The sequence below is a fragment of the Balaenoptera acutorostrata genome, chromosome 10 (genome assembly GCF_949987535.1).
Source record: "Balaenoptera acutorostrata chromosome 10, mBalAcu1.1, whole genome shotgun sequence".
In the NCBI taxonomy this organism is placed as follows: Eukaryota; Metazoa; Chordata; class Mammalia; order Artiodactyla; family Balaenopteridae; genus Balaenoptera; species Balaenoptera acutorostrata.
In genome coordinates, this window is record NC_080073.1 from 45,814,121 (window position 1) to 45,832,450 (window position 18,330).

The 18,330-nt window shown below is 39.1% G+C and overlaps 1 protein-coding gene across 7 annotated transcripts in view; it reads right to left on the minus strand.

Moving 5' to 3' along the window:
• ULK4 (unc-51 like kinase 4) overlaps window positions 1-18,330 on the minus strand; it is a 547,368-nt gene that overhangs the window by 405,990 nt on the left and 123,048 nt on the right. For all 7 annotated transcript variants that reach the window (XM_057554846.1, XM_057554850.1, XM_057554849.1 and 4 more), the window contains one exon: window positions 6,541-6,668. In XM_057554846.1, the coding sequence (XP_057410829.1) occupies window positions 6,541-6,668 (128 nt within the window). The remainder of the gene's footprint in view (window positions 1-6,540; window positions 6,669-18,330) is intronic.

Genomic DNA, 18,330 nt, shown 5'->3' on the forward strand with positions numbered 1-18,330 from the left:
TGTTCTTTAAACACTTCAGTATCTAGTCTCTGGAGAGTTATCTTACAAACTTGATACCAGATTATTTTTCAATATTTAGAGACTGCTTTATTTTTATCATTTTTACTTAATTTTATTTTTAGTTATATAAAAACATTCACCTGGCTCATAAATCTAAATCATAAAACAGGTACTTTCAGAGAAGTGGAGCTTTCATCCCTACCCCTGCTCCCTATTTTCCCTTCCATTTCCTATAAAATGCCATTTTGTTCATTTTTAATTTATCCTTCTTTCTTTTTGAAAATATTAACAAATGCATATATCTTTCCTGTTTTCTCCCTCTTTCTTATACAAAAGGTAGTATACTATAAGTGCTGTTCTGCACCTTGCTTTTGTCAGGATAATTTAATGTCTTGGAGGTCACTCCATGGCTGTGTATAGAGAGCCTCTTTGTTCATTCTCACAGCCGCAGAGTCCTCCACCATGGGCATTGCAGCTGGCAGAATTCTAAAGACGTCCCCCTGCCAAGATGCCCACCCCCGGCTCTTCAAACACTAATCTAAGTACTACAGTGAAGGGAGTTTAAGGATGTAAAGTCCCAATTCAATTACCCTCGACTTATGTAGGTTATCTGCATGAGCCTAACCCAATCAGCTGAAACCTTTAAAAGCAGAGTTTTGTACTGCTGGTAGCAGAAGAGTGAGGTCGAAGACATTTGAGTTGGGTGGAAAGGATTCAAGGTTATAAAGAGTGCTCCTACTGTCCTCCAGGAAGAAAGCAAATAGTTCTGCTGTGGATTGTCACTGGAGAGGAAGTACGACCTCTAGCCCCAGACGAAAAACAGCCAGGAAATGGGGACCTTGGTCCTACAGCTGCAAAGGAATGAACTCAGTCAACAGTCAGTGAGCTTGCAGAAGACCCCAGCCTCAGATGAGGATTGCAGCATCGGCCAGCACCTACACTTCAACCCTGTGAGACGTGAGCAGAGGCTCTAGCTATGAAGAGCCTGGACTCCTGACCCACGGGAACTGTCAGATTAATACACTGTGTGGTGTCTTAAACCACCGAGTCTGTGGTAATTTGTTACGGCAGGAAGAGGTAACTGACACAAGGGTGACCACAATTCTCCAGCCAGTCTGCTGTTTAGAGTTTTTTTACTGTAACAAATACTGCCTCATGCATGTGTCATTTCACTTCTTCGCTAGAAGTGAGATGGCTGGGACAACAGGTAAAAATATGCCATTTTTCTAGATATTACCAAATTCCTCTTCATAGCAGTTAAAATATTTTGCATTCCCACCAGCAATACACAACAGTGCCGGCCTCTCCACAGCCTCACTAACAGAATACATTGCAGACACTGCCAATGGACCGAGGGGGAAACAGTCTTCAGTGTAGTTTCTCTTTTAGTGAGGAGTAATGATGTGCTTTCCTCTTACAATAAGGAAGATTTAGCATTTACTCATAGGTTTAAGAGTCATCCTCGGGCTTCCCTGGTGGCACAGTGGTTAAGAATCCACCTGCCAATGCAGGGGGACACGGGTTCGAGCCCTGGTCCGGGAAGATCCCACATGCCGCGGAGCAGCTAAGCCCGCGAGCCACAACTACTGAGTCCGCGAGCCACAACTACTGAAGCCCGCCCACCTAGAGCCCGTGCTCTGCAACGAGAGAAGCCACCGCAGTGAGAAGCCCGCACACCGCAAGGAAGAGTAGCCCCCGCTCGCCGCAACTAGAGAAAGCCCGTGCGCAGCAACGAAGACCCAACGCAGCCAAAAAAAAATGAATAAACTAAAAAAAATTTAAAAAAAAAAAAGTCATCCTCATTCCTTTTTCCATGAACTGTCTATCACTTTAGTCTGTTTCTGCTGCGTTCCTTTTATCTGCTGGTGAGTTTTGGCTTCTGAGTTCCATGTTAGAGTTCCATGTTTCCTTAAATATCTGGTGATACTTGGTTGTCCATTTATATTTTAAGAGGATGCACTGAAGTGTTGTTGGAATGTCTGTGTGCAGGAGCGGGGCTTATGACTGATGGGCTCCAATACAGGAATATCAGGCAAGGTTTCCCGAGCTACAGCAGGGGACATCCAAACGTCAGCCCCTGTGGGGCTTTTACTGGGGATGGATCAGCTTCCCTGAGAGGAATCTCCAAACTCTGGTCAAGAGCATGCAAGCTAGGCTGCCAAGAGCCTGCAAGCCAAGGAGGGGTAGAGGGCAGAAGTCCTCACCTTTGAGAGTAAGCAGGCTTTTCTACGATCCTCATTAGAGGATCTCACAAAGCACCTCATCTGCCTCTGATCTGTCTCAAACCCCACATCTGCGTCCTTTCCGGTTCAAACCACCCAGAACACAGCGCAAGTCTCCTGCTGCCGTGGAAGAGGCAGAGTGTCCTGGATGTTCAGGGCTGGGAATCAAATCTCCAGGCAAATTTCCATCAATCCTCCTATCTTGAATCTCACCTCCCTCTCACCACTGCCTTCGAAGGTACCTTTACACCTCCCCTTCTCAACCTTTCAAGAGTTCTGCCAGGCAGTGATCATGTCTCCTCCCAGCCTTTCCCTTTGCAGACATTAAAGGATCTCAGTTATCTCCATTCGGCTAAATCAGTGAACGTTCATCTGTCAGCTTTCCAGCTTACCAAAGACAAAGACAGGTGACAACGCACGTCTGCCTTAGCCATTTTTCCCTTTCCGTTTGTGGTTTTGTGACTTTTTAACTCCTTTACTCGCAGTTTAATACAGCATCAGAAGGAGGCATGTTCAAGGAGAAGATGACTTCTGAGATTTCTTCAATTAGAAACCCTCCTCCATCTGTTCCTTTCCTCCTCCTGGAGTTCCTGGAACTCTGCATGTGAGGTCTCTTGGACCCACACTCCATCTTTCTTATTGTTTCCACGTGAATTTCCCGTGTCTTTGTAAACAGCTCTGTGTGGGTCAATGTGTCCTTTCAAAGCACTAATGCCATCCCCAGAAGAGGCCATTTTCTTTCAGTTCTTCTGCTGAATTTCAGAAAACTGCCTCTCCATAGAGTTTTCACTCCTTGTTTGTTAAAATTCTGTCGATTCCATTAGTTCTGCTTCAGTAAGAGCTGCCTGTTCTTGGCCTTCCTCCTTCAAGTACTTGCAGAGTCTCCTTCAGGGGCCTGTGACCAATCCTTGCTTGCCCAAGACGTCCTCCCCACTGACTCGGACCTGATCAGGCTGGGCTGTAGCAAAGAAGCAGGCGAGGAGGGGGACCTGTTCTCTCCAAGTGCTGGCGAATGAGGTCATCTCCCTGCAGCCTCGCAGACTGGGGCACACTGACCCCCAATTCGGTCCCGCTCCAGATCCCCTGGGGATGGGAGTGCTGGTCCCAGCGACCACACACAGACAGCACCTGCATTCTGGACCCCACAGAAGCCCTGAGATCTGCTATTTCCCCAGGCTTAGAGCACAGGGCGTCATCCCTGCCCCACAGCGCAGGAAGAACGCGGCCCACTCTTACCTCTCTTGCAAGGCTAAGCCTTGCCTTCCAGGCCCCCCACCCCTACACTCTCCAGAGAGAGCACAGCGGAGGTCAGGGTCAGGGTGTGCATTCAGGTCACCAACTTCCCACCTCGGTCAAAGTTTCTAAATATTCACTCAGGGACACAGAAATCACAGCAATTTTCTGGGAGAACCGAGCCTGTCCTGCTCAGGCCCTCATGGTCTAAGTGATTTAGTTCTTTTCAGTTAGACAGTTTCCGAGTTGGTGTTAGGAGGGGGAGTTGAGATAGGATGATCAGAGTGGCTCTCAAAAGTAGTAACCATTAGATTGAACAGAAACCTGAACGAGCTGAGGAAGCCAGCCACGCACATATCTCGGGGAAGTGCACTGTGGGTACCGGGAACCCCCGAGGGGAGTGTAATAGGTTAGCGTGTGCAGAAAGCAACAAGAAGAACTTTGAGCTGGCGTGGAGAGGGTGCAAAGAGGAGCTATAGAAGACAAGGGGTGAGAGGAGGGCAGGGATGAGATGAAGTCGGGCAGAGCAGCCCACGGTCAGAGCCTGGGGTATTATTTCAGCACAACAGGAGAGGAGAGACTGAGCAGGGAAGAAACAAAAGCTGAGTCACACTGGGTAAGAGACACTCCAGCTGCTACACGGAGACCAGACGGTGAGTCCAAGAAATGATAGAAGTACATCTGTTGAGAAACTCTATTTTTTGCCCTGGAGAAAAATGATAGTCAACACAAGGAGAGATGAGAGGCAGCAAAGCCAGCGATGAGGCCTTTACCGACAGACAAGAGCAACTTCTGCTTGCAGCCCTGATGGACTAACAGGACCAGGGCACACCCTCCCACCTAAAACAAGTAACAAATAGACAAAAACATGTCAGATGGCAGAATCAGGACACTGGACATCAAACAACAAAGGACAGGGATCCCTGAGAGATGGGAACCGAAGGAGGCTTGTTAGGATCTTCCACATGACCTTCACCTAGAAGCGATTCACCTGCAATGCAATGACACGCTACAGGCAGGTATCAAGGAAGAATCTAACAGAAAACTACAAATGCCTTCCAAGTGATGAATGTGCTCAATTAAAGTCATGTGCCCTTGGACTGATATTGATATGTGGCAGAACCTGTGTGAAAGGACATTTTCAAAGATGAGATACATAAAACTGCATGAGGGATCAGCACCAAGAAGAACATCTGCAATCAGATTTGATCATGAGACTCTCACTTTGACCCCTAATTACGTAAAATGTTCTCTCTCCCCCAACAAAAGGATTCTACTCTTCTCATTAGACCTATATTTCAAAAACTTATACTCAATTATTAGTAGTATGTATTTTTTCTTTTTTTAATTTTATTGAAGTATAGTTAATTTACAATGTTGTTAATTTCTGCTGTACAGCAAAGTGACTCAGTTATACATATATATATTCTTTTTCATATTCTTTTTCATTATGGTTTATCACAGGATATTGTATATAGTTCTCTGTCCTATACAGTAGGACTGAGTTGTTTATCAGTTCTATATATAATAGTTTGCATCTGCTAATCCATCCCAGGGATGGATTGAGAGTAGTATATTTTCTATTACGTCAATAAAAAAATTTGTGGAAATTTGTTTTCTCTCTTGTAATAGAAGTACATACATAATATCCATAATTTTGCTTCTTTTGTTTTTTTAACATCTTTATTGGAGTATAATAGCTTTACAATGGTGTGTTAGTTTCTGCTTTATAACAAAGTGAATCAGCTATACATATACATATATCCCCATATCCCCTCCCTCTTGCATCTCCCCTCCCACCCCCCCATCCCACCCCTCTAGGTGGTCATATAGCACTGAGCTGATCTCCCTGTGTTATGCAGCTGCTTCCCACTAGCTATCTGTTTTACATTTGGTAGTGTATATATGTCCATGCCACTCTCTCACTTCGTCCCAGCTTCCCCTTCCCCCTCCCCGTGTCCTCAAGTCCATTCTCTACGTCTGCGTCTTTATTCCTGTCCTGCCCCTAGGTTCTTCAGAACGATTTTTTTTTTTTTTTAGATTCCATATATATGTGTTAGCAGTTTTGCTTCTTGACCCGTGAATCCTAAAACATTTATTCTCTGTTTGCAGGAGTAAGTTTTCTAGTTCCTAACCTAGAGCCATCTCAGCAATTCTAGGATCTCCCCAGTATCCTACAATATGTAAAGAGCCAGATCGAGAAATAGGTGATAAACCATATGTTCAAGAGCATGGACCAGACAGTTTCAAAAACGTTAATCGAGAAGCATCAAGGATGAAGGGAACCTGAGGTGCATCAGGACAGCTTCCCCCTTCAGAGGAAGGAGGTGAGACCCAGAGACAGTGAGAGATCTGCCAGTCCTTGTACTCCTGATCCTCGCCCTGCCTCCTCCTCTGCTTTTCCAGGCTGCTCCTCTGGGCTTCCAGCTACTCATTCCAGAAGCTCACACAAATGACAACTATGACCAAACCACCAGTCAAGAACGCCTTGCAAAAATGTAAACCAGGGCTTCCCTGGTGGCGCAGTGGTTGAGAATCTGCCTGCCAATGCAGGGGACACAGGTTCGAGCCCTGGTCTGGGAAGATCCCACATGCCGCGGAGCAACTGGGCCCGTGAGCCACAACTACTGAGCCTGCGCGTCTGGAGCCTGTGCTCCGCAACAAGAGAGGCCGCGATAGTGAGAGGCCCGCGCACCGCGATGAAGAGTGGCCCCCGCTCGCCACAACTAGAGAAAGCCCTCGCACAGAAACGAAGACCCAACACAGCCAAAAATAAATAATAAAATAAATAATAAATAAATAAATTTAAAACATTTCCCTTTAAAAAAAAAAAAATGTAAACCAGAACCAACTTTAACACCCTGCCTTGGACTGTACTCAGATCTAGGAAACTCCAAGCACTTCCCAACACCCTGCTTCAGTGTTTCCAAGCTGAGGTGACAAGTGAAACATTTAAACCCTTGGGAAAATCTAGGAAAAAAAATTTTGAATGCCAGGTACATAGGGGCCAAGAAATACTACTAATGAAACTAATAAACAGGGGCCAAATTGAAGCCATTGGTGAGACTGTCAGAGAAAATCTTACCGTGCTTGGCAGCCGAGCAGCAGCATCTCGTGGTTGTGAATCAAAATATACAGAAGAACCAGGAAGGATTTTGCTCTGATGGATGTCGAGGGGCTGTCCAGTAAACGGATAACTGCAGAGACAAAATCCTGTGGCAGACATTAGAATATTTTTTGAGAAAACATGAAATAAATAGAGCAGTCAACTCTGAGGGTCAATAGACTGTAATAAGCAAACAGATGGCAGAAAATAAAATAATATCAGCTATTGCTTTTGCATTTTTAATTTGTGCTGCTCCCTATACCAAGTTATTAATATGTATGATCTCATTTAAACCTGAAAAGAAGCTATGAAGAGTTGATAATATTATCCCTATTTTAAAGAGGAAAAGGAATCTTGAAAATTTAAGCACTTTGCCCCAATTCACAAAATTGAATTCAAATCCAGGCCAGGCAGATGACAAAGCCTGCTTCTTAACCCCTCCATCACACCACTAGAAGCGTAGCAATAAATAACTAGAACTGAAAGTCACAACTGCATGGAGGCATGAACTTCTGAGCAAACCTACACACACAGAGATCGGGTCTCTAGTCTACACAGCTGAGGTCCTACAGACATAAAATAAAAACAATAGCCAGTATGGAACACAAAAGAAAAACCTATATTTCTATAACATTCTTTAATTAAAGGTTTAATACAACACAGAGGAATAAGTGTTGACAAGTATTAGTGTCATTTTCTCTTCTAACAGACAGATTTGTACATCACTTCAGGTGCCTATTGATATGCAAAAAAATGGAATACACACACACAGCGTTAATGAACGTAAGTAGGCAGATATATGGAATCGTATTGTTAGCAAGATGGCTACAGAGAGCAGGAACGTTAAGTTCCCTAGAGTCCTTGACAGAGGTAAGCACCTAGCAGTGACACTGTGTGTCCAACGTAGATGTAAATAGCTCAATTTTTTGCCGAAGTTCTTTTATATTGAGTGCTATATTGTCAGGCAGGAAGAGTTTACACAGCCAGGTATATGCTTCTATTTAAGGATGGAGATATATCTATACATCTATATAACTATTTATCTGTACCTCTGCATCAGGCTCACCTAGATCCTGAACCAAATAAACTAATTCATCAATTGGAGTAAAAAACAGAATCAACACCAAGGTGCCTTTGAGTAATAGATCTGTTTCCACCTTTCCAGTCGACAGTAGAAAGCCCATTTCCCCACACTCAACTCCCAGTTCTAATTTATACACTGTGGTCCAAGGACCAACACCACAAATCTGTTTCCCACACTAACATTGCTCCCACACATCCACGTGCATAATTCCAAAACCATTCAAATACCCACTAGCCATGGACTTAAAAACTGCTCCAGATTATAGAAGACTAGAGAGTCATGATAACTGACTGCAATTCAAGATCTGGAAGTTTTGTTTCACGTCAAAGAACATTACTGGGACAATTGTAAAATCTGAATACGATCCAGATTAGCAATTTATGTTAAATAAATGTTAGCTTCTTGATTTTTAAATCGATGGCTTATTTTTTAGGGAATATTCAGTGAAGTAATTAGAGGTAAAGGAGCATCAGGTCTGTGACCTCATCTCAAATGGGTAGGAACACACACACACTCTCACTCACTCACTCACTCACATGGTAAAAGATAGAAACTATAAAGCAAATAAGGTAAAACGTTAACATCTGGTGAATGTGGGTGCAGGATATAGTGCAATTCTTTGTATTGCACATCCAACACTAAACTCGGCACCTACCCTAAGCGTGATAACCCTACTATGAGGGTCATCAATTCAGTAGCCAAACTTAGAAATCTGAGCACCCTCCTTGACTCTTCTTTCCTCTCTCAGGTGTCCAACTGATACCCAATTTCTATGAGAACAACACTCACACTGTCATTGCCCTATTTCAATGCATCCTTATATCTTTCTTGAATTACTGTAGCAGGCTTTGTCTAACTTTGCTTTCTTCCATCTATTCTACAAGTTGCAGCCACACTGATCTTCCATAAGAGCAAATACATTATTCGCCTATAAAATATCCTCAGCAGTTGCTAAAACCCTTGAGAGAAGCTAAAATCCCTTATCACGGCATACAAGGCCCTTGATGATCTGGCTTTTTATTACCTTTCCAAAATCACTTATCGCACTACCACTCCTCTCATATACTCCCAACAGTCACCATGAGGAAATAAACCAAGGAAGAGGAGAACACAGGAAAGAGGCAAAGGGAATCCCAGGATGATTCCAGGGTGATAGCTACGATAACCAGGTACAGAGGCTGCCTATTCATAACAGAGTTGGTCAGAAGGCTCCAGGAGAGATCTCTTTAAGGAGAAAAAATTGACAGAATACCTGATGCATCTGAATGCAATTTGAAAACAAAAAGTGATGTAATAAAAGTTTGCTAAATGTTGATCTAACCAAAATTAATACACTGAGTCATGTGTGGTGGTTCTGTCCTACTTGAAAATAAGCCCTAGACAAATCTAAGATTTAAAAAATAAACACCAAATGATTAAAAGATCTAGAAGATGCCATGGAAGATACAGATACATATTTTACATATTTAAAATCTCAGATTTGAGAAAATGTTCATAAATAATGTATTAGAAAGGAAGAAAAAAAGCATGAGAAATGTGAATACCAAAAAATGTTAAATTCTATATAGAAATAAAACACTATAAATGAACAAAAAAGAATTGCATAAACCAGGTAAGATAATTGTAGCACATTTTATGGATAAATTGCTAAATTTCTTGATATATAAATATCACTAACAACAACACAAAAAGAACTAAGGGAAATAAAAAAAAAAAAACTAAGAGCCCTAGAAACAACTGAAACCTCTGACCTCTTCTACATGGAACATTATCCCAGAATAATTTAAGACATTTCAAAATGTACAGAACACAGGACGCAAGTTTCATATAAAGCTATTCTAAGAAGGCAACAAAAAGTGAGAATTAAAGTACTTCACCCAATGAAGAGTCTCCAACTCCACCCAAGCAAAACAAAAAAATGAAGCAGAGGTAATCTGTAATATAACAGCTCAATCAGAAGGAAGTTATCATTAAACAAGCATTTATAGACATAAAAAAGGTCCAAAACAGTTAGTTATACAAGAAAAGAAATTATAGACACTATGCCTTAGGAACACAGATGCAAAAAATCCTCCACAAAATATAAGGTGAATCCAGCAATATATTAAAAGTATAATACATTACACTCAAGTGGGATTTATCCCAGGAATTCAAGACTGGTTCGATATGTGAAAATCAATCAGTGTAATTCACCATATTAATAGATTAAAAAAGGAAAACCACACAATCACATCAGTTGATAACAAAAAAGCATCTGACAAAATTCAATATCCACTCATGATAAAATCTCTCACCAAACGAGGAATAGAAGGGAACTTCCCCCATCTCAAAAACATCTAGAAAAAAACCTACAACTAACTACTAAATGTTCAAAGACTTGATGCTTCCTCCCACCCTGAAACTGGGAATTAAGCAAGGCTGTCCCATCATTTATAATTCAATATTTTGCTGAAAGTCATAGGCAGTGTACAATAAGGACAGAAAAGTAAAAGGTATTCAGATTGGAATGGAAGAAATAGTCTCAGATATCAAGACAATATTGAAAAGCCCAAATAATCTACAAAAAAAAAAAAACTTCTGAACTAATAAGTCAGTTTTAGCAAGATCTGATATATTTGTATACACTGGAATTTGTACATTCCAGTCGTAATGAACAACTCGAAAACAAATTTTTTTTAAATAGCTACAAAAACAAAAGAAATATAGGTATAAACCTAAAAATATATGCCAAGAATTTGTACACGGTAAACTACAAAACAGTAAGAAAAAAATTTTTAAGATATAAATAAAAGATATTTTCTGTTCATGTATTAAAAGACTCAAGATAGTTAATATATATATCAATTCTCCCCAAACTGACTCATAGATTTAATGCAATTCCAATCAAAATCCCAGCAGGATTTTTAGTAGATACAGACAAGCTAATTGTAAAATTTATATGTAAAGGCAAAGCAACTAGCATAAGCACAACGATTTGGGGGGAAAAAAGATGGGAGAATCACACAATGGTTTTAAGACATTTTAAGAACTACAGCAATCAAAACACTGTGGTACTGACAAAATGACAGACACACAGACTAAAGGGAAATAGTAGAGTTCAGAAATATTATAGTCAATTGATTTATGACAAAAGTACAAAGGCAATTTTGGAAAAAAGTTTTTGCTATAAACAACTGGATATCCACATGCAAAAAACTAAACTTCAACTCATACCTTGCACCATATACAAAAACTAACCCAAAATGGATCATAGAACTGAATGTAAAATGTAAAACCACAAAATCTTAAAAAGAAACAGAGGAGAAAATCTTCATGACCTTAGGTTAGGAAGAATTCTTAGATATAAACCAAAATCGCAATCCATAAAAGAAATAATTGATGAACTCAACTTCATCAAACTTAGAATATCTCCTCTGGAGAGGACACTGTAAGAAAAGATAAGCCACATACTAGGAGAAAGTATTTGTTACCAGAATATATAAAGAACTCTCAAAACTCAACATTAAGAAAAGTATTTTTCAAGGACAAAATATTTAAACAGACATTTCACCAAAGAATGTACACAGATGTCAAATAAACACATGAAAGGATGTTCAATATCATAATCATTACAGTAACACAAATTAAGATCACAAGACACCACAACACATTAGAACGACTAAAATTAAAAATGACAAGTATGTGGAGCAACTAGAATTCTACATACATTGCTTGTGGGAACGCAAAATGGCACAATCATTCTGGAAAACAGTTTGGCAGTTTCATGAAAATGTTAAACACAGGGTCTTCCCTGGTGGCGCAGTGGTTAAGAATCTGCCTGACAATGCAGGGGCACGGGTTCGAGCCCTGGTCCGGGAAGATCCCACGTGCCGCGGAGCAACTAAGCCTGTGCACCACAACTACTGAGCCTGCACTCGAGCACGTGAGCCACAACTACTGAGCCCACGTGCCACAACTACTGAAGCCTGCGTGCCTACAGCCCATGCTCTGTGACGAGAAGCCACTGCAACGAGAAGCCCACGCACTGCAATGAAGAGTAGCCCCCGCTCACCGCAACTGGAGAAAGCTGCGTGCAGCAACAAAGACCCAACGCAGCCAAAAAAAAAAAAAGTTAAACACATATCTATCATATATGCCCCAGCTACTGCATATCATTTCACTTAATGAAAACTTATGTTCACAGAAAAATCTACATGTAAAAGTTGACAGCAACATTACTCATAAGAGTCAAAAATTGGAAACAATCCTTAAGTCCCTGAACGGGTACATGGATAAATAAACTGTGGTATATCCACATAAAGGAATAGTACTCAGCAATCAAAAGGAATGAACTAACGGTATACACAACAGTATGGAGGAATCTCAACTGCATGATGTTAAGTAAAATAAACTAGTCTCAAAGATTACATACTATAGGATCCCACTTATATAACATTCTGGAAAAGGTAAAACCATACGGGCATCACTGAATGCCAGAGACTGGGATGGGACATGGTTTACCTAAAAAAGGGAGCAGCACAAGGTCATTCTTTGGGATGTTGGAATTGTTCTGTATCCTTCTTGTGGTGGTGACAAGAGTCTATGCATGTGTTAATCCTCGTACAACTACACTCCAAAAAAATATGAATTGCATTGCGTATAAATTTTATGTATAAATCAATACATATACACACACAATCAGGCAAATTCAAGCAAAAATGAAAGCAGAAAGTTTGTTCCTGATATACAAAGAATTACATAATGATTTTTCCTGACATATAGGATAGAATTTAGGCCAAAAAGAAGTAAACAACAAACAACACTTTTTAATGCCAAAGGCCACCATTCACAACACATACACAACAGTATTGAATACAGTAATGAAGGTTATGCCTTACATTGTATAGTGAACACCTTTAAAAAGTGAAGACTACAGGAGATGGAAGAAGGAATAGAAGACTTAACCACACTACTCTCAGTCCAAGACTGTCAAGAGAACAAAAATAAGTAAGGATACAGAAGACCTAAATGACATAAGTAAAAGATTAGATATCATGGATATGTATTAAAATTTAGACTCAAATAATAGAAAACGTACCTTTTTCTTAAATATGAAATGTTCCTTTAAGGTAACTACATAATAGGTGATAAAGAAAACCTTAATAGAATCCATAAAGTAAAAATAACTGTAATGATCACAGTGCTGTAAAAGTAGAAAGTAATAAAAGAAAAATCAATAATCCAAAAGGCCCTTCTACCTGGAAAATTTTTAAACACTCTATTAAATACTCCTTGAGTAAAGGAAAAATGCAAACCAAAATTGCATAATTTTAAAAAATAATAGTAAAAACACTATATATAAGAATCTATAGGATACAATTAAAGCAGTCATCAGAAGAAAACGTGACCTGCAAATACATTTGTAAATTAAAATGAAAGAAGTATGTGAACTAAATTCCCAACACAAAAGGCTGAAAAAAGAACAAGGTAAAGCAAAATGAAGCAAAGGGAGAAAATAAAGATGCAAGCAGAAACTAACAAGGTAAAAGGAAAAAAAGGGAAATGATAAATCAAAATGCTGCCTTTGAAAAATATCAACAAAATAGATAAAGCACTCACTAAATTAATCAAGAAAAAGGGGAGACAGCAAAGATACACAAAAAGAAAAATTACCATTGCCTAACCTCAATTTAATGGTGTGAAAGTCAGCTATGTTATGTATAGAAGTAGTTCATGTTTTATTGCTGTATAATATTCCATGGTGTGAACACAGAAAATGTATATACCCATTTTACTCTTGGACATTTGGGTTGTTTGGAGTTTGGAACCACAAAGAGTAAAGCTGTTATGGACATTCTTATATGTGTCTTTCTGTAAACACATAAATATGTGTTCTGATTAAGAATGACAAAAATACAGAACAATTTAAGAAAGAACTTAAAAGAGAAATGTATGCTTTACACAAAGAAAACTATAGATTGTTATGGAGTGATAAGAAAACGCTGGAAAAAATGAAGCAGCAGCTTAATATAGTGGTAAAGAACTTGTAATCTGGAGCCAAGAAACCTGAGTGCGAGTGCCACAGTGCTTGACAGAATAGCATGTCGGAGATGATTACACACACACATTTCATAGGCTTGATATAATGACTGAAGGTGTTTGTCCAACTAGATACTAGAAAATATCATAAAGCATAAAGCCACACGAATTCCATTTTTGAAATTTGTATGGAAATACAAATAAAACAAAAGAAAGAGCAAAACATTCACAAGTATATTTAAGACTTCAACAAATAAAAAAGATAAAGGACAGACTATTCATCTAATGATACCCTTACTTTACTACCTTTACTAGAAAGACTCTCAACAGGTTGTGAAAATTTTAAATAACAGGGGAAAACAAACTTATGATACTATATATCTGTCAAAATAGATACGCAACCTTGGAAAGAGTATTTGAAATATTTGAAACTTTTTACAAAGAATCGATATCTTTAGGTATAAATAACTTTTACCAATATAACTTTTATGAACACTCTAGTGTAAAAAATTACAGAAATAAGCAAACGACTAATCAAAGGATTCTAAACTGCCTACAAGCAAATAAATCATGTACCCTCACTGGTAGGCAAAGAAATGCAAATTTAGGAAGAATAAGAATCTGTTTTAAAATGAAGCAGACTAGCAAAGATGAGCTGGCATGCTCATGGGTAAATGGATAAATCTCAAATATAGTTCATATGAGAGTAAGTGTTCAACATTTCCTCTAGCTGGTAGCAAAGTGAGTTGTTACTTCTCCAAAGCCTTAAAAATGTTATTTTCTTCTGACACAGTTGTTCTATCTCAAGAATTTTAGCCTAACCAAGTGATGAACAAAAGAGCTTTGAGAAGAAGAATGCTCATGGTAGTACTGTTTATAAGACAAACAAAAATAGAAACCACCTTAACATCCCAAAATAGGGAATTTGTTAAATCATAATTGTAGCAAAGATTGCATCTACCCATATCCCGTTTTACCTTCTTTCATTACAAACACTAATGATGCATGTGGGGAGGGCAGGTGGAGTAGGAAAGGGAAGTCACAGAAGTGACACTACATGATTTCCAAAGCCAGCTTTGAAAGGCCATGCGGCTTCTGCCTGGTTCTCTTATGACACTCTCTTGGAACCCAGCCACTATGCTGTGAGGAAGCCCAAGCAGCCTTTAGGGGCCCATGTGGAAAGCAACTGAGGCTCCCAGCCCACAGCCCAGTAGGGTTCCCAGGGAACAGCGAGCACCAACTTTCCAGTCATCTGAGTGAGCCTTCTGTAAAGTTTATTCTCCAGCTCCCACTCAATCTTTCCCAATCTTGCCCAAATTACAGATTGGTGAGCAAAATAAATTACTGCTCTTGTTTAAGCCACTACATTTTGAAGTAGTTACACAGCAAGAGATAAGTGAAATATAGCTTAAGCATACAACGAAAGGGGAAATTTTTCCAGGCGCAACAAAAGTTTCGTACAGCAACGGTCATAATTTTAAAAACACAGACATGTCACTAGGAAGTGATGATAAGGTCTACTGTATTTCTTATTGATGGAGTGTTATGCAGCCATTACTAACAATCTGGCAAAACTAAAATAATGCCTATTATTTTGAGTGAAACAAACTAGACAAACTGCAGCAAATACCTGAAGATAAAAGAAACTGCATACAAGATTTGTTTCTAACATAGTAATTCCAAGTCCCTTAGAAGATACAATATATTACAGATTCTAATTTTGGATCTAAACCTACAAGCATCTTGTGCCCTAAATAAATTCTCATTTAGTCATTTCAGACAAACCAAATGAACAGTACTGACTGACTCCCTAAAACTAACTGCCCAGGGCACCATATTTAATCTTAAGCAACATGCACCAGACCTCTAGAACAGTATTAATCTTACAACACTGAGGAGGGAAGATTACAGGCTGCAGGCAAAGACTAGTGCCAAGGATGAATAATCAAAGCTACTTTAGAGAACCAAAAATGACCTCGGGTCACTTCAGTTTGCAATCCACTATGTATTCAGCTTTGATTTAAATTCATCTTGCCATTTGGCTCAACATAACTAAATTTTACACGTGGAGAAGAAAAAAAAAAAGTAGAAGCTGTTTAGGTCTATAGCCCAAATCACAGAACAATGAGTTCATGTCCAACATTCAAATGGTTCTTGGCAGTGATTTCAGAATGGACATACCTACGTAATGTAAAGATGGTGTGATGAAACGTTCACAATGTGAGGAACTGGTCGAAATATATGAAGCTTCCATCATAAAGAAAATGATATCTTGATCAAAAGTAAGCAAAAGGATAAAAACCCCTCCAGTACATATCATAAGGACAAAATTATGAGATAAATAAAAAATAATGACAATGTAGAGAACGTCCAAGTTATTTATTTCTCAAGAGGTAAAACTGATCTGTTTCAATCAACTGTCACAGGTGAAAATCAATGAGCACAGCCTGGCCATCAAATGATAATAGCCTCAAAAAAAAAAAAAAAAAAAAAGAGAGAAATCATGTGGATAATACACTGACACGATTTTCCCATTTAATGTTGATGAAAGTGAAAAATGTACTGATTAAATCTAAAATTGTTTTTGGTTTACACTTTCCTTAAAGAAGTTTAGCCAAGTAGCTTAGTAAAATGTTTCTTATAGAACACATTTATTAACGTAGACAAAAAAAGTCAATACAAACTCATGTTATTAATATGCATAAACTAATTACCATATTTTAAATTAGCAACCATTGAGTCAGGATGCCTAGTGACTTTGTGAGGAAAAAAAACCTGAGCTGACTTAGCTTTCAAATTTTTCAAAGTTTTATATGCATGAAATTTCATAGTGATCTTCCATAGTACTTCCAAACAACATAAGCAATCTGCACCTTCTGGCTTATTATTAATCACTGTTGTGCTACTTGGTCAAAACATGAAACCTGAAGCAACAGCTTCAGTCAAACTAGACTGCTAAAATAAAAATGGACAGCAGCTTCTGTCAAAATTAGCAAGGAAAACAAAAATTAGAAAGGCAGTATCCGTAGTCAGTAACACCCAGAAGGAAATCATCCTACCAACGAGCATGAACCCACCTGTGAAACACGGTATGACTTTAAAAAGTAATGTTTAAATTGTTAAGTGACCCCAAAGCATATGAAGTGCAATGTATGCATCACTGATTATGCAGTTACAAAGTACATTCAAGGTCACATACCTCAAAAAAAAAAAAAAATAACTGAGGCAGATGTTTGAATCCATGTAACTTGTAAACAAGTTGATGTGAGTATACTACGCTCAATTAATTGAAATATAGCAGAGTAGGGTTCCCGGGGTTTTATATATTTTCAATTTTCTAACATCAAGAATTGGGCACTGGGTTGTTTTGTTTGTTTTTAACTTTTATTTTAATTTTATTTTTATTTATTTATTTATTTTTGGTTGCATTGGGTCTTCGTTGCTGCACGGCTTTCTCTAGCTGCAGCGATCGGGGGCTACATCTTCGTTGTGGTGCGTGGGCTTCTCATTGCAGTGGCTTCTCTTGTTGCGGAGCTCCGGCTCTAGGTGCACAGGCTTCAGTAGTCGTGGCTCGCGGGCTCAGCAGTTGTGGCTCGCAGGCTCTAGAGCACAGGCTCAGTAGTTGTGGCACACGGGCTTAGTTGCTCTGCGGCATGTGGGATCTTCCCAGACCAGGAATCGAACCCATGTCCCCTGCATTGGCAGGTGGATTCTTAACCACTGCGCCACCAGGGAAGTCCCACATTACTTGGTCTTCTTAACTTATTCAAACATTTCTTGGTTGTCTAAAGCTCATTCTCTGACAGATTCCTCAGGAAGAGCTCATAGGAACTGATCTCTTCCATGTTCATACATCTACCTGTGGTCTCTGTAACAGAACACCCAAGATATTGAATATAAAATCCTTGATGAGAGACTCTGGGAGGAGCAGCTAAGATAGTGCTTAATTTTCCTTAAAAGTTTATCCTAAAGGAATAACTACAGATGTCCATGTGAAAGGATTTAGCCATAAGAATGTTCTCCCTGCCAAAAAAAAAAGGAAATTTTAAAATGTGCAGTAGTGAACTGCTGGAATGCATTGGGATACCTTCACATGATGGAACGTCATAACACTTTAAAAACAATATTGAAGAGTTATACTGAGTTAGACACACATTCCCAACATCACTGAATAGGAAAAATATGAACAAACAGTACACAACTGATCCAATTACTGTAAAAAGATTCTAATAGCATGTGTATGTGGCAGCAAGGAGAAGGAAATTCGTGAATGTCTGTGTATGTGTACACATATATGCACAATAAATATGAATTTGAAAGATATATATCAAAATTTTTGAAGAGATTATTCTGGGATGGTTAAGCAGTTTATTTTAGTCTTCTGTATTCTATATCTCAAATATTCTGGATTTTCAATACTAAACTAAAATTCATAAAAGTTATAAACATAATCTGATAAAAATAAATTAAAATGGCATTAGCTACTTTAAGTTTCTAGATATTATAATTAAGGGAAATTGCAATGACCTCATCCAATACCTGTCTTCCTAGTAAAACAACAGCAAACACCTTTATGCACTCCCAAACTCCTCCAGCCCCAGATCTTCAAGATCGAATATTTGTAGGACACATTAAGAGCTTGGAAGAATCAGAAAAATAAAACTACA